General features: G+C 44.0%; 2 protein-coding genes across 4 annotated transcripts in view; one reads left to right on the top strand and one right to left on the bottom strand.

Moving 5' to 3' along the window:
- Positions 1–17664, top strand: part of LOC147894140 (ARM repeat superfamily protein) — a 48053-nt gene that overhangs the window by 17662 nt on the left and 12727 nt on the right. For all 3 annotated transcript variants that reach the window (XM_087384558.1, XM_087384560.1, XM_087384559.1), the window contains one exon: positions 158–810. In XM_087384558.1, the coding sequence (XP_087240684.1) occupies positions 158–810 (653 nt within the window). The remainder of the gene's footprint in view (positions 1–157; positions 811–17664) is intronic.
- LOC147894141 (uncharacterized) lies at positions 866–9248 on the bottom strand. Its single transcript, XM_087384603.1, has 3 exons — positions 9031–9248; positions 8551–8893; positions 866–870 (listed from the first exon to the last, which is right to left on the bottom strand). The coding sequence occupies exons 1-3, from the start codon at positions 9211–9213 to the stop codon at positions 866–868; spliced, it is 531 nt and encodes a 176-aa protein (XP_087240729.1). The 5' UTR covers positions 9214–9248.

Below are 17664 nucleotides of genomic sequence, written 5' to 3' on the forward strand. Positions count from 1 at the left end.
GGGATGTTGTGTCAGGGAAACTTGTTACTGGGATTTTGAAACTCTTGCATTATCACCTTGTATTCTAAAAGGTTCAATGCTTCTTGAAGCCTTTTTGTGTTTTAAGTAGTTCTTGTTGAATAATGGCTCTGCACTAAATCAAGCTAACTGTTGCCAGGCAAAGCTGCTTAGAGGTGGGGAAGGTTCAAAGGTCACTAGACAGGAAGCACGTAGGACTCTGCTTGGATTTGCTCGTGCTGATGACTATAAACATGCTATCATAGAGGAAGGGCTAGTGCCAGTGCCCCTCGTTGGAGCTAGTGCATATAAATCCTTCAAACCTATGCTTGATGTAGTACCCACACTTTCAGATGAAGTAAAGTTTGAGCCATCGCCATCGCTGCCATCAGCTTTTGGTGCAGGGAAGCTGCTCTTAGGCTTGAACATGGAAAGTGGTGGGCCTGATCTTGATGAATCCACTCAGCTGGCAATTGAGGGCCGAGCACGTCAACACTTTCTTGGAAGGATCGGCTTGCTGGAGAAAGAGGCCAGAAACACAGTCAAGCAAGCAGATCAGGTTGCAAAGGCAGTTGAATTCACCCTGATGCCTTGGTGGGATGGAATTCCTAGGCTTGTTCTCATACTAGGGCTAGGGGATGTGAAAGTGGCAACATTGGCAGCTAGCACAATTTCAGACATTGCTATCAATGAGGAAATTCGGCGAGCAATCCAAAAGGCCGGCAGTTTACCACATCTTGTACGTCTACTAGGCAGTGGGGATGAAGCTGCAACAGAGGCTTCAGCATCAGCTTTAGAGCGACTTGCCATCAGGTGAATGAACTGATGAAAATAGAATTATAATTGAGACTTTGAGAATTTGTGTTATTTATCCTGCACGTTTTATTTCATGACATTAAAATTGTAGAAATTAAAGGTGGGTCAGTTTTTGAGCTTCATTTACATAGAGTTTCTGGATATTGTCTGCACCACAGTTGCACGAAACGGCCGTTTCGTGGCAGGAAACGGAAACGGCGAAATGGAAACGGCATTTCGTAAAACCTGTTTTTGCCCTAGACCCCCAAAATCGCGATTTCGCCGCCTGGCTCCTTTTTTCGCCGCCTCCCGCCCATTGCACTCCTTCTGTGCATCCTTGCTGCTCTCTCCACCTTCTCTAAGCTCTCTCCATCCCTCCATCCTTTGCTCTTGGACTCTCCATCCCGTTTTCCTCGGACCTCCATCCTTCTCTCTCCATCCTCTTCATCCTTCTCTCCATCTTCTCCATCCTGCAAGCTGCAGCTTGGCAGCCTGCTCTCCATCCCTTCATCCTTCTTCTCTCCATCCTCTCTTTAATCTTACCTGTAATCTCTCCATCCTCCTTCACTTCTACCTTTGATCCTCCAGGCTCCTTCCACCTCTCCATCCTCTTTTACCTATGAGCTCTCCATCCTCCTTTTACCTCTCAATCCTTTCTCACTTGTGACCTCTCCATCCTCCTTCTCACCTCTCCATCCTCCTCAATGCCGAGAGATGCTTATTGGGTCAATGTCTCCCTCTTGGATAGTTATAAAGGAGGCGGTGGCTCCAAGAAGTGGAGATGCAACTATTGCGGCATAAGCAAAACGGGGTATGTCACACGAGTGAAAGACCATCTAGCAGGTGTTCTCAGTAAGGATGTAGGACCTTGTGAGTTCGTGCCTACTCCAGTGAAAGGTGGCCTAATAGAATGGAAGCGTGTGCGTATGGTAGCCTTGGCTGCAAAAAGTGGAGGGCAAGGGTTGCAAGATGAAGAAGAGGCTGGTGACACTGAGCCATTGGATGATGCCAGCACATTGGGTTCTGCAAAGAGAAGTAGAGGGGCATCAACTACATCGAGCGCGGGTCCTAGTGCTACAAGAACACCCTTGCCACATGGATCAATTGGTGTGGATGCTAGTGCGGGAAAAAACTACACGATGGAGGAAGGCCATGAGAGCCGTAAGCCGCATTGGGTATGAATGGGAAGGGCCTACATATGAGGCCTTGCGGACAAGAGAGCTAAGAAGAGAGAGGGAATGTGTGGAAGACCAAATGAAGCCCTTGAAAGAGACTTGGAAAAAATATGGATGCACACTCTTATGCGATGGATGGTTAGATGCACGCAGGAGGAATGTGTACAATATTTTAGTGTCTCCTTGCAAGGGAACCATGTTCTTGAGAGCCATAGACGCTTCCACTGCAGGTACAGTGATTACAGGGTTGTATATTTGGGAGCATTTATGGGCAACCATTATGGAGATAGGTGTTGAGCATGTGGTGCAGGTGGTGACAGATGATGGCAGCAATTGTGTGTCAATGGGTGCCATGTTAGAAGATGAGTTCCCTAAGATTGTGTGGACACCCTGTGCCTCACATTGCCTTGATCTTTTGATCGAGGACCTAGGGAAGATACCTTGGATTGATGCCATCTTCTCCACAGCCTGCAGTATCATGAAGTTTGTCACGAAGAGACCCAAAGTCCTCAGCATCTATTGGGCTTACAGTGACCTTGAGCTATTGAAACCTCTAGCCACAAGGTTTGCTTACATGTTCATAGTGGTGGAGAGGCTTGTGCGAGTGCGCCAGGGCTTGTTGCGCACGGTTGTGTCTCGGGAGTCGGGAGATTGGGATGATAGAGGCTAAGCAAAGTCTATCAAATTTTTTCGCATGATCATGGATGAGTCTTGGTGGAATCAGGCAGAGGCATTAATCAAATCGATTAATCCTATCTACACAGTGCTTCGCATCATGGACATGGAGGAAAGCACATTAGGGCTCTTGAGTTTATGGACAAGATTGGAGAGGCCCTCAACAAAAACACTTCCCTATCGCCTGATAAGTAAGACTTTTTACTTTTGTAATATGTATAATTATTGCAGTTACTAAATTGCAATTTGTTATCATGAAGCCTGGAATTTTCAGATATATATTATGTATGTACTATTATCTATAGTCTATGAATTTTGCATGCATAATGCATTCCAATTTCTTGTGGCATGATTTAGGGTTGAGTCCATCCGTGCTATATGGAATAAGCGGTGGAATTGGTTCCACCGCCCAATCCATGGGGTGGCACATGTATTGCATCCCCTTTGGCGCAGTCAAGAGCAATATGAGAGGGGATGCAATTTATGTACAAAATTGGACGGGTGGTGACTTGGAGATGCAACGAAGAATGGAGGATGAACTTCTATTATTCCGCAATCACAGCCTCTCCTTTGGTCGACCTACGGCTAGGCTCCGAGAGACACAGTTGCAACCTGTCTCCTGGTGGGAGAAATATGGCAACTGTACTCCTACTTTGGTAAGAGACAAGTTACAACGCCACTAGTTAGAGCTTAGTTGTTAAGTAATTTGAAGTTTTATCTACTACAAATATGTTTAAAGTTATCAAGTTCCCGATACTCCCACTGCAACGGAAGCAAGAACTGGAAGAGTAGCACCAATGGCAAACATGTGAGAACCAAGTCTCAACACAGTCATGGATGCATGAAGTACTATGGCTGCCATATCAACCATAACTTGCTGCTCAACTGATCTGTGATCGTCAAACCTACTGTGTTTCAAGTATGGAGCCAATACAGGCAATGGAGTACTCAGTAACTTCCCCCTCTCCATACTGAAACAACCAAGTATCTGACAAACATCATCAAGACCATGTAGCGCCCACTGCAAAGCATCCCTGTCCATAAGGAACCATATGGCAAGTAACCTCAGAAGGATAGCAACCTCCTGAATACTGAGACCATAACCTGTCTCACTGCGCATCACATCCTGAGCTCTCATAACGGTATCAAACCTATGAAGCCAAGCTCGAGGGGATTGCTTCTGGTCATGAAGGCACTTACGAAGCAAACATATCAATGATTCCTGCCCATGTGCAATATGACCCGAGTCAATAACTGCAGAAACCACATCTGTTCTGGCATAACCAACCAATGGATCATACCGGGCATCATTAGCCAATGTATCCTCCTCACCATGCATAGCCTCATCCTCATCTGCAAGAGGCACTCCGCATCCTGGGAATAAACTGTAACTGTCCATAGAAGATGCATCAACAATCTCCATAGGAGTATAAACCTGTGGAATACTAGAGACATTTGACCGTCTCTGACCAAAATCAAGAAGTAATCGTGGCTGTCCCAACTTTATAACCTGCTCACCGTGGGAAAAACCTCCCACTCCAAGGGATATAGGCTGCCCTTGCAAAGAATTCGGAGGTATCACTGCACTTACACCCTCCTGGAACACCACTCTCCTGCTATCCATAGTCTTGGGCTGTCTAAATATAGCATCCTCTCTGAAATAGACATTATGGCTGCGTATCAACTCTCTAGTTGAAGAATCCCATAATCTGTAGTCCCTACTAGACTCATTGTATCCAAGGAAGATACACCTCCTCGATCGGGAACCATGAGCATAAGCCTCGCAGCCAAACACACGTAAATGCTCATAACATGGTGCCCTGCCTGTCAAGAAGTCAAATGGCACTCTACCATTCAGAGATCTCCTGGGTGACCTGTTAAGCAAGTATGCAGCTGTCTTACATGCCTCAGCCCAATAGCATTCGGTAAGACCTGCATACCGTAGCATGCTACCAATTCTGTCCAATAGAATCGGATTTATGCCTTCTGCCAAGGCATCATGAGCAGAAAGATGAGGAGTGGTCAACACCCTCCTAATACCAAGTGTATCACATAGATGCTGAAATCTAAAAGAGGTAAACTCTGCATCACCATCAGTCATCAAGCTCAATAGCTTCTTTCCTGACTGATTTTCAGCATTACCCAAGAAGCGCTGAAATGTATCATATACATCATGCTTCTGCCGAATCGGATAGACCCATATGTACTTTGTAGCAGCATCAATAAATGTCACAAAGTAAGAGGCGCCACCCAGTGAAACAGTAGGCATAGGCCCATAAACTGCACTATGAACCAACTGCAATGGCTCAACATACCTCTCACTGACTGTCTTTCTTACAAAAGAGGATCTTGATTGCTGATCATCATCACAATCATGACATAAAATTTGAGAGACATCCATAACAGGAATGTATCTCAATGTTATAAGGGCTTCCATACCTGCAGTAGACATATGTCCAAGTTTGGCGTACCATAAACTGACTGATGGCTGCTTACTAATCATAAGCATCTTATCCTGGACACCTGATACATGCAATGCATAAGAGAATCCAACCCGTGATCCCCTAGCCATAACCAGATTGCCTTTAGCAATCTTCCATGCATGATCACCCAAAGAGACATGATAACCTGCCTCAACCAACTGTCGAGTACTGATCTTGCTTGTAGCAAGTCCTGGTATATGTCTAACCCTCTGTAGAACAAGAATAGAGCCACTAGGCATAACAAGGTGGATATCCCCATAACCATAGACATCCATAGAATGATCAATGCCCATCAAACCACTCTCCACAATGCATTCCTGATATGCACTGAACCATGACCTATGAGGGGTCATATGACATGAAGCACATAGATCTAACATCCAATCACCAAGAATGGGTACATCAGTGGCCAAGAAGGAGGTGTCAGACATAGACAAAAGAATGCCTTCATCACTGCTACTATCAGTGGAAACCCTGGCATCCACACCTTGAAGCTCAACATGCTTCTTCTCCTTCTTCCTGTCATTCTTAACCTTGCTCTTCTTCTTGTATTTTCTCAGCCATTTCCAGCAATACTTTTTCATGTGGCCATACTTTCCACAATAGAAACATCTAACACAAGTCCGAGAGCTAGACTTGCTCTTGGAATTCCCCCTTGAACATGACCTGTTTCTACCAATTGATCGACCTTTGGAGTGCATATCAAGGCTGTATTTCAGCCCATCAGCTGTAACATAACACTATCATGGTCATACATCCGGCATATACGAGTGTAGAACTCATATGCATGGTAGTCTACACCTTGTACACCATCCTGTACCTGCAAGTAGACTGACTTCGAGAGTGATGACTGAATGATAGAGCATGCTTGCTCATCCATGTCATCCCAATCACTCTGTTTAATGCTATTAGGCTTGACACCTTTGCATTGAATGGGCTTATGCTGCCTCTTCTGCACTAACACATCATAAATCTGCTCTTTCCAATACTGAAAGTTTGATCCATCCAACCTCTCAATATCAAAGAGGGCACTACCAGCTGTAGATGCCATATCTGTGGCACAATAGCTTACAACCAAAGAGGAGTATAGTGCAATAGGCAACCCACTGACTAACTGTAACGGAATGTTCACAAGGACTAAGATGCACCAGAGTATGTCCGTACAAGGACCCAAATGCACGGGAAAACACAAGCTAACAAAGCTCAACTGCAACCAAAAGAAGCTACATAGTGCACAAGCACATATCCCACACAATGTCCACAAGGCGTACTTCTGCAAAATGTCCCGCAAAGAGACCAATTTCAGCCAATGCTCAGCTCCAAGACCTCAAATGCAACACCGACTATCTCCCAGGCATACAACTGCATCAAACATGCAATCCAGAGGCTCCCCAACAGCTCCCAGATGAGCTAGAGACAATGGCAAAGAACTATGCCAAGACTGGAACCTGCAAGTGCCAAGAATGGCTATGGCGCCAAAATAAGACCCAAATCTGTAGGGCTACATCATTTGTTATCCACTTTATAATTGAGCAATACTCTATGGTAAAGTTACTCATTAGATTTTGCTATTTAGCTATCTGTTGCTTCATCTTAATTGTTTCAATCCTTAGTAGCACATTTAGCCAATCATCTCCTTTTCCCAGTGTTTTCCTTTTAGGGGGATTATGTTTTCAATGATGCAGTTGATTTGCTCTGCCCCGCTAGCCTTTGTCATAGGTGACTCTGTTGTCGCTTCTAAATAAGTTATAGAAATCTACTATGTTTTCTGTGAATTACGTATGTGCGCATGGGTACACGCACTTGAGTGAGGTACAAAAAGTCAGTTCATCTTACTGTCTTTGAACGGAAATGATGTGCTTAACTGAAGAGTTTCTTGCATAAACTAAGGAAAGACTGACCTTGATACAGTGGATCGCAAGTACTCGAGGACCAATCTGGAGCCAAGTATTTATCAAGCTTATTTGTTTGTTGTTGATCTCGTGGTAGATGACCTTCCATCTTCTCTCCTTTTCCTTTACTTTTTTTCTTCTGGAGGGTGCTCTTTTGACAGTATTTGTTTCTAGTTTGGATGCTCTTGTTATGTCTATGTATGGACATAATGTGCCAGTGCTATGGAGGTTAGGTAACCTAGGATCATTTACCTTGGCATAGGGTTTTTTTTTCTTTTTTTGCGTTGATGTACCTTGGTATAGTTAGGACATGTTGTATCCTTCGTACATTTGGGCATTCTTATGACACGACATGTTGTGCCTATAAAAGAGCGAGTGAGGGGCCGCCCAAGTATGTGCCCCCTAACATCAAAAAATGGCAAATTCCTATTAATTAGGTGTGGAGAAAGGAGGGGTGACAGGGAAGAGGGCAAGGCCATCATTAAACTAAGGGATAAAGAGGGAGAGGAGAAGTGGGGCCGTCCAAGAATGTCCAGCTAGGTTGGAGGCCAGGTGCCTATGTATCTCTAATGACATCCGTGCACACATGGGACTGTGGGGTATGGGACACAATAGTCTTAGGTTTTATCTCCTATTAAGATGAGGGGACTATCCCTAATACTATGATTCAGCTTAAGTGAGCAATATCAGAAAACAATCCCATGATGCTCAAGCAAAGTTCCTATTTAGGAGCTCATCTACAAAATGATAATTGGCTTAAGATGGCCAGTCAGCAAGTATTGCTTTATAGGCGTTGGTTATTGGTTGGTCAATATGTTCTTCCCAACCATAGTTACCAGCCGAAACGGAAACGGAAGAAACGGAAACGGAAGAAACGGAGTTTCCGGGCCCCGCCGAAACGGAAACGGAAGAAACGGCAATATGATACAATTTATGTATAAAAATTTATTTTTTATACATAATTTAATTATCAATAGAGTGCAAATCATACATAATACAAATTACAATTATCTATACTTGAAGGCTGAAGCTTCAGGCTTCAGCCTTTAAGCATCAATGCATCATTCATGATTCATGCCTCTATGATTCTAAATTCTTGAATGATGCTTCAATAATCTGAAATCAACATGTATCATGAGTCATGACTAACAAGTTTGGCATTACAAGAATCTGAAATTTAGAAGTTTGAAGTACTTAAAAGTTTAAACTTAGCACACAAGTTGAAACTTGAAACTTGAAACTTGAAACTTGAAAGTATTCAATGTCCAGACTCCATAGATGATCATGATTCATGGTCCACAAATTTCATGATCATGATTCATGACTCATGACTCATGAGTCATGCAAGACTCAAAATAAAAGCACTCATGGATGATATAAAAAAACAGCAGGACTACTGATCATCTGCATCATCCATGGCCTCCTCGTCATCGTCATCCTCTGCGTCCTCAGATAAGTTCGAGGCATCTGTGTCACTGTCTGAAGAAGAATCATCAACATCAGGATCAGGATCATCGGGTGCAACTGAAGTACTAGCACCATCTCCAGATGGTTGAGTGTATGATCGTGTGTGGTGTGCTGGCGCTGACAACTCCTCATACAACATGGTGTATATGTCCAGCTCCTCCCGTGGGATATCTGGTATGACCTCCATCTTCTCCACGTCCACCTTGTCTACATTCACTTGGCGAGGTTCGGGGCAGCCGGCGGTGAACTCAAGGAGACGGAGGTTGCAATGACAAAACACCAACCGCTCCAATTGAGCCGTGCTCAATCTGTTCCTCTTCTTTGTGTGAAAGAGGGCCCAAGTGCTCCAGTTCCTCTCACAAGGACCGGAACTGCAGTCCTGTGAGAGAACACGTATAGCAAGGCGTTTCTGCCATAAGCCAATTAAGCCGAGATAAGTATCAGGAACTTGATAACTTTAAACATATTTGTAGTAGATAAAACTTCAAATTACTTAACGACTAAGCTCCAACTAGTGGCGTTGGAACTTGTCTCTTAGACTCTTACCAAAGTAGGAGTACAGTTGCCATATTTCTCCCACCAGGAGACAGGTTGCAACTGTGTCTCTCGGAGCCTAGCTGTAGGTCGACCAAAGGAGAGGCTGTGATTGCGGAACAATAGAAGTTCATCCTCCAATCTTCGTTGCATCTCCAAGTCACCACCTGTCCAATTTTGTAGATACTGTTGCATCCCCTCCTCCAACTCGTCATTCTCATATTGCTCTTGACTGCGCCAGAGCGGATGCAATACATGTGCCACCGCATGGATTGGGCGGTGGAACCAATTCCACCGCTTATTCCATATAGCACGGATGGACTCAACCCTAAATCATGCCACAAGAAATTAGAATGCATTATGCATACAAAATTGATAGACTATAGATAATAGTACATACATAATATATATCTGAAAATTCCAGGCTTCATGATAACAAATTGCCATTTAGTAACTGCAATAATTATACATATTACAAAAGTAAAAAGTCTTACTTATCAGGCGATAGGGAAGTGTTTCTGTTGAGGGCCTCTCCAATCTTGTCCATAAACTCGTACAAGAGCCCTAATGTGCTTCCCTCCATGTCTGTGATGCGAAGCACCGTGTAGATAGGATTAATCGATTTGATTAATGCCTCCGCCTGATTCCACCAAGACTCATCCATGATCATGCGAAAAAATTTGATAGACTTTGCTTGGCCTCTATCATCCCAATCTCCCCACTCCCGAGACACAACCGTGCGCAACAAGCCCTGGCGCACTCGCACAAGCCTCTCCACCACTATGAACATGTAAGCAAACCTTGTGGTTGGAGGTTTCAATAGCTCAAGGTCACTGTAAGCCCGATAGATGCTGAGGACTTTGGGTCTCTTCGTGACAAACTTCACGATACTGCGGGCTGTGGAGAAGATGGCATCAATCCAAGGTATCTTCCCTAGGTCCTCGATCAAAAGATCAAGGCAATGTGAGGCACAGGGTGTCCACACAATCTTAGGGAACTCATCTTCTAACATGGCACCCATTGACACACAATTGCTGCCATTATCTGTCACCACCTGCACCACATACTCAACACCTATCTCCATAATGGCTGCCCGTAAATGCTCCCAAATATACAGCCCTGTAATCACTGTACCTGCAGTGGAAGCGTCTATGGCTCTCAAGAACATGGTTCCCTTGCAAGAAGACACTAAAATATTGTACACATTCCTCTTGCGTGCATCTGACCATCCATCGCATAAGAGTGTGCATCCATATTTTTTCCAAGTCTCTTTCAAGGGCTTCATTTGGTCTTCCACACATTCCCTCTCTCTTCTTAGCTCTCTTGTCCGCAAGGCCTCATATGTAGGCCCTTCCCATTCATACCCAATGCGGCTTACAGCTCTCATGGCCTTCCTCCATCGTGTAGTCTTCGCCACATGAAAGGGTATTGCACATTGTATGAAGAGCTTTGTGAGCTCACTAGTGGCCTCCTTCACTGCTTGCTTTTGCAAGCGTGCTTGAATGCTAGACCTTTGCAGTGATCCTCTTTTCCCCGCACTAGCATCCACACTATTTGATCCATGTGGCAAGGGTGTTCTTGTGGCACTAGGACCTGCGCTCGATGTAGTTGATGCCCCTCTACTTCTCTTTGCAGAACCCAATGTGCTGGCATCATCCAATGGCTCAGTGTCAGCAGCCTCTTCTTCATCTTGCAGCCCTTGTCCTCCACTTTTTGCAGCCAAGGCTGCCATACGCGCACGCTTCCATTCTGCTAGGCCACCTTTCACTGCAGTAGGCACGAACTCACAAGGTCCTACATCCTTGCAGGGAACACCTGCTAGATGGTCTTTCACCCGTGTGACAGACCCCGTCTTGCTTATGCCGCAATAGTTGCATCTCCACTTCTTGGAGCCACCGCCTCCTTTATAACTATCCAGGAGGGAGACATGGACCCAATAAGCATCTCTCGGCATTGAGGAGGATGGAGAGGTCACAAGTGACTCGTGAGAAAGGATGGGAGGTAGACTGTAGAAGGAGGATGGAGAGATAGAGGTAAAAGAGGATGGAGAGGATGGAGAGGTAGAAGTGAAGGAGAATGGAGAGGAGGAGGACGGAGAGGTAGAAGGTAAGATTAAAGAGAGGATGGAGAGAAGAAGGATGGAGGGATGGAGTCAGGAGAGCAGGCTGCCAAGCTGCAGGCTGCAGCTTGCAGGATGGAGAAGATGGAGCAAAGGATGAAGAGGATGGAGAGAGCTCAGAGAAGGATGGAGGTGAGGGCAGGTCCAAGAGCAAAGGATGGGATGGAGAGAGCTTGAAGGATGCTGAAAGGATGCTAGAAGGAGGCTGAAAGAATGCGGGAGGCGACGAAAAACGGCAGCGGCGAAATTCTGGAAGAAAACCCAAAAAACCCGTTTTTAGGGTTTCTGGGAAAACAGGAAAAACGAAACGCCGTTTCTTGACGAAACGGCGTTTCCGTTTCCTCCCACGAAACGAGCGTTTCGTGCAACTATGTTCCCAACCCTGAGTGAAACTGTTTTACTTACATAGTTGCCAGACGTTTGGAAACATGTTCCCAAGTGTTTGGAAAATTTTCCAAACGTGTTTTGATTCAAAATTTTCCCCCGGTGCCTGTTTTACAAAAAATTATACACCTACTATGTAAGTACACATTCTCAGATAACTAAGAAACATAGAGGAAAACATTTCAGCAATCTAATATGTTCATACTGAAGGACAAATTGATGTAATGGGATCATACCAAGGGTCCTAAGGTCTATGGTTGTGAGTGTGTGAACACATGGTGTATGTAGGTGTGCCTGAGTTAGGTGTGACTGATGATGTGTCAGTTAGCAGGTGTGAATGAGTGAATCTAGGAGTGTGGTGTGTGATTGAGAGATAATTGTGGGTCTAGAGATGCTCTGTTGAGCTCACATATGATGTCACTCTTGTATGTAACTTATGCCTATATATTGGGCATATCTCTCATGAATAAACTCTCCCTTTTCATCATCTTGGTATCTCCATCTTGTCTCCATGCTACTCCAACATGTGGTATCAGAGCCTTTCCACCCTCCTTGAGCCTCCACCCACGTACTAGTGCCACCTCATCATTTTCTTCAACCTTCTTCCACCTCTTCCATGTCTATTCCATTTTTCCCAATTCTGCCAGTATCTTGCAACTTCGATTTCTCTACATCCGATCGTTAACTTTCGAAATCCTTCTGGCTGCAGCTTCCCCACACTAGGACGCATCTTTCCACCGTTGGGATCGACGGAATTGTACTCTGAGCTACCGTGCCGCTCTGTTCTTTGGTCGCCAAACTTCCTTAAAATTCCGCCTCTACAATCACAATTTCGACCTGCCCTATTAGCCTCACTTGGACAACACTTAGGGCTAGCTGCTGCCGCTGAAATTTGAGCTCAATCCGACCACAGACGAGGGAGATATCATTGTTTCTTTGGCCGACTTTCTTGATGTAATGTCGGATTGCTGTGCGCACTATTTCGCCCATCCTTTGTGCTGCTAATAGGCCTCAGTAAGGGCTTTCATTTCCACCCAAAAGCCCCTTGGTTGCTGCTCAGGATAGGTCAAATTTGATCCTCCAGTCTTCGTTTGCTCGATTTGGGGGTTTCTCTCAAATCTCCTTCATGGCTGAAGCATTGCAAGTGGTTAGATGCTCAAAAGTTTCAGTATTTTACTATTTTTGCTTGGCATTGATGGGTGTTGGTCATACAAGTAGATGGCTGAAGTATTTAATGCTCCAAAGTTGGTCTATCACTATGCAAATCATGTTTTTCAAGACATATGCTTGGGTGAAAGGTTATATTGGTCACAAGAATGCATCATTCATGATGTTTCAGACTGGTTCAGTGATGTATGCAGCCCCTTTGCTTTTCTATGTGGATGATATGCTCTATGCATACTACAAAAATTTGAGGTTAATTATGTATGGCTTTATGTTTCATACACTATGCTATGCAACATTGAAGCATATGATGGATACTCTTCATAGGTTCTCTGCCTTGGCTTTGCCTAAAATGCATGTAATGATGAATGTCTTAACTTGAGTAGTGATTTAATGAGCATTGATCTTAAGATCAAGGAAGACATTATGTGCCTCAATGGTGATATACTAGCTATACTAGCTCGTGATTCTTTTATGAAGAAGAAGGATGCAAGAAAGATCAAAGGGCAAAGGAGTTACAAGAAGGGCTACACCAGGAACCTCTCCAACGACAATATACCTCACACTATGGTAGCTTGGAAGAGGAGGAGGAAAAGGACAAGATATGCCATCAAAGGGGGGTATTTCCCCACATCTTCAATTTATAATTTTTGTGTGCGTGGTCAATAAGGGTTCTTTGCCTTGGGATGTCCCCCTCAAATGATTGTTAGTCTTATGTTTTACCTTGCTGGATCTAAGGGTATTCCCATGCATAGTCATTGTCTATCTCCCAGTTGTAAACCAAGAGTCCTAGGAGTGAGTCACAGGTTGGGGCCATGTGTGTTGCCACATGATGGTGGGCAAGCCATGGAGCATCCCATGTAATGCTGCTGAATGAGGTCATCAATTTGTGGGGGGGAATGAAGGACAAATTGATGTAATGGGATCATACCAAGGGTCCTAAGGTCTATGGTTGTGAGTGTGTGAACACATGGTGTGTGTAGGTGTGCTTGAGTTAGGTCACAGGTGTGATTGATGATGTGTCAGTTAGTAGGTGTGAATGAGTGAATCTAGGAGTGTGGTGTGTGATTGAGAGATAATTACTAGTAGCTTGTCCCTGCTATGCATGATGGAGTTTATGGTTTTCAATCTTATGAGTGACTCTCATGAGATTGAAACTGCACTATGTTGTGTTTTTAGAGGATGAGTTTGGGAATGTTCCTGGATTCATCTAGGTATGTGTGATTGAGAGATAATTGTGGATCTAGAGATGCTCTCTTGAGCTCACGTATGATGTCACTCTTGTATGTAACTTATGCCTATATATTGGGCATATCTCTCATGAATAAACTCTCCCTTTTCATAATCTTGGTATCTCCATCTTGTCTCCATGCTACTCTAACACATACACTTAGAAGTGAGACTAGGAAGGCGTTTTCCAACAAAGCGTGATACTGACAGCTCCTTCGACTGTTTTGATAAAAAATAGGGCAAAAAATGACCCTAGGGCCTTTTGCACCAAAAACCACTTTCCATCTCAGCCGCTACACTTGACACATGCCACATCCAAATACACGTTGGTCATGGCTTTTATGCGGTCTATGAGAATCTCCTGTTTCATGAGCTATCAACCTCCCTTGGAGATTGATAGCTTAGTATGCGGACACCTTAGTATTAGTGATTTAGGATGCTGCCTCTAGATCATATATTTCATGCATGACTCGATCTACAACACACCCTCGAGTTGTGAAGCTACCTCAGAACTCATGGTAGGTATGTCCCAACTCCATAATAGAAGAGCCGAGGACCATGAGGGACTATGGATGGAGCACTTCATACATGGGTAGGAGGTCTTGGGACCGATCCTAGCACAGATGTTAAATGATGCCGTATGCCATGCCTTCCTCTCGCATGGAGCACCCCAACCATTGTATCGATACAAAAAGCGAGGGACTCCATGGATATTGATTGGCCACACACGAGCCAAAATTCATGAGTCGATACTGGAGAGAGCATCAACAATTTCACAGAGACTCATGGGTAGTGAGCTTTGGGAAAGGCTGGGTCTGGGAGACAACACTCTACTCTAGATTACACCTTCACTTTGTGGGCCATCATCGAGGAGGCAAGATCAAGGTGTTAGAAAGTCCACGCTTGTTTTGTAGACTTTCGAAAGGCCTTTTGACATTGTTTCACGATCTCACACGACTAGGAGACTTCAGGAGATGCAGATCCTAGAAGTCATGATTTGGGGCTGCTAAGTCTACACAAGTAAGTTAAAGGGAGGGTACGAACCCCGAGCAGCCTGTCTGAGTGTATCAAGAGCACAATCAATGAGAAGCAAAAATGCACCCTCTCATTGATAGTTTTAAAGCTCTACATAGATGAGATCACGCTTTTACTATACACAGATGAAATTGTCCTTACATCTTCCTCAGCCAATAGGCTTATACAGACACTTAAAGGCCCTAGAGGTGTTTTGCAAGTAGAGAGACCTAACAGTCAACCTTGGAAAGATGGAGGTAATGTTTTTTGACACCTCACGAGTAGTTTCATAGTCAAGGGGGAGCTAGTGGAGATTGTATAGACTTGCACTTATCTAGGGGAAGGTTTCATAGGTCCGATGTTCAAAATGGTTCGTGCAACCAGGGCATGGAGAGAGGTGCTTTCAGGCACACTTCTAGAATTACGTCGACGAGGGGGGGGGGATTGATACCCTAGTGCGACCGGTGGTCATGTAGTGATATCTCGATGGCTTAGTGGAGGAGGTTTGAGAGGCTGCATGGGATAATGGGGTTCCGGGTGATTCAAAGCAAGTCCTTAATCCTTCATTAGATAGTACAAGGAGAGCTTGCCATGATGCTACTCCAGATTGATGTCGTTTTTCAAACAGTGACATCTGTTCACCATGTTTGGGCTTTGCCTCATCATATAATATAGGCAGAGTTTACCATGACACCTCTCCAGATCTATGCCACCGCGGTTACCTGTTGTCTGATTTGTCTCATCAGAGTCTATATGTGTGGTTGCATCTCGATCAGGTAGAGACTAATGCAAACTTGATCATGAAAGTAGATCAACTAAGAAAGGAGCTCAAAATCCATGCCCCTCTTGAGAAAGGCAATGCTTTTGTCCACAAGTCTCATAGTAGACTCGACATGTACGTAAGATGTGCTCCTTTGTCTCCACCTCCTCCCGTGCGCATAGCTTGCAAATCGGTTTCTCTCTAGTTATGCCTGTGGCTCTCCTTGTCTGCGTCCGCAGTTGGTGGGATGAGATGTGTAGCTGCCCAATGGCAAGCCTTAATGTATGCGAGACTCATCTGTCCTTTAGGTATTGGGGGCTTGATAATCACTCCATCCCCTGATCCCTTTAAAAAATGATCGTGATAGAACTAGACCTTAGTGGGGAACCTAAATCCGTGACCTATAGAGCTAGAGTACATCCAATCATATGATACAGTTGATCTCATCTAGTGAAACGAGGGGGAACGGGCCATCCAAACTCTATTGAAAAGGGAAGAGTTGATCCATGTGAATACCCTGATTGGCAAGCCATCTGGATATATGTGCTTACCAGGCCGTGCTAATCTCTATATTTACTAGTCCATTGGATGAGTCTAGGGACAATTTTGGTAGGCTCTAGCTAGGCAAAACCCAAATCCTATGTAGGTATGTAATTGTCTGAAAAAGGGGGTTTCCATTTTTCGAGCAAAAACCCCCGAGCGGCGAGTAGATAGAAGGTGGGAGGGGTCAAAATATATAGGCTCAAGTCATTTTTGGGGAGCACAAAATTTCAAATTATTTCAAGGAATATGACATAAAAAAATGTATATGAGAGTTACAACTTTTTCCTAATTCATAATATGATAGGAAGGAGTTCAGTAGGGACCACATTTCCTTAAAAGTACTTAGGTTTGGAGAATTGGGAATATTTTGAAAATACCTCCCTTGCCTTCCCATATTTGATAATGTATTAGATATTAATTATGGCTTTAATTATGAGATTTTCATTATCCTTTTCCTACTCATCCAAGGAATATGATATACATTGTTACACGAGAGCTTCTTAATACTTCAAATATGGGATTGCTAAAGCTAAGGGAAACTCTTTTAAATAGATTGAATTACCATAATCCTCAAAAGAGAGTATGGTAGGGAGGGATTTATAGGAGTTTCTAAAGTGTTCACTATTTGTTCATATATACATGATGTTCTCTAAAATGAGGGTTATAATGATAAATAAGTAAGTATATGGTTCTATAAATGAGAAATTAAGAAAGAATTGTATATTCCTTTGAGAAATATACTAGTATGGTTGGTGTCAAACATTATCGCTCGGACTTTTCTGCTCATAGGTTTTCGCTCGGAAAATGTGCACATCCGTGTGAAAAAATGGCATCGATATGGAGTGGTGTCACAGAGATTAATGAGGCTGGCTCTAGAGTGAACTAGGCGACTTTGTATGAAGACTTTGTATAAATGGATGCTCAAGTATGTGTGGGTGTGTGGATTTGTATGTGTGAGAGCATATTTTTATACTTTGGTCTATGCCCACTGTTGGGCGTCGATGACGTCAGTGGGAATGTCATAGTAGCTAGTCCTTGCTATGCGTGATTGAGTTTATGGTTTTCAATCTTATGAGTGATTATCATGAGATTGAAACTACACTATGTTGTGTTTTTAGAGGATGAGTTTGGGAATGTTCTTGGATTCATCTAGGTATATAGGCGACTAGCCAACGACGTGGCTTGCATGGGCTGGTATGCACATATATCCAAATGGACTGCCAGTGAGGGTATTTATATGGGTTGACTCCCACCCTTCCAGTACAATTTTTTGGGGAGTGTGAGATGTGATGTGTGATGTGTTTTACTAGGAGATCTAGTACTAGTTCATGTGTGAGCGCCACGTGTCACTATGAGACTTATCTCATATGCACTTGGTGCTAGTGTGCAAGTGTGTAGCCTATAAAGGCTTGTACTTCACTCGTCTCATTTG

This window comes from Dipteris shenzhenensis, chromosome 14, assembly GCF_047967505.1.
Source record: "Dipteris shenzhenensis isolate YYH24624 ecotype China chromosome 14, Dip_SZ_1.0, whole genome shotgun sequence".
Lineage (NCBI taxonomy): Eukaryota > Viridiplantae > Streptophyta > Polypodiopsida > Gleicheniales > Dipteridaceae > Dipteris > Dipteris shenzhenensis.

Excerpts from the sequence above, each read along its gene's own strand:
- LOC147894141 (XM_087384603.1), bottom strand. The coding sequence starts at position 9,213 with ATGCAACAGTATCTACAAAATTGGACAGGTGGTGACTTGGAGATGCAA. Across the intron at positions 8,894-9,030 it reads GCAACTGTACTCCTACTTTG|AAACGCCTTGCTATACGTGT; the intron begins GTAAGAGTCTAA and ends GGCTTATGGCAG.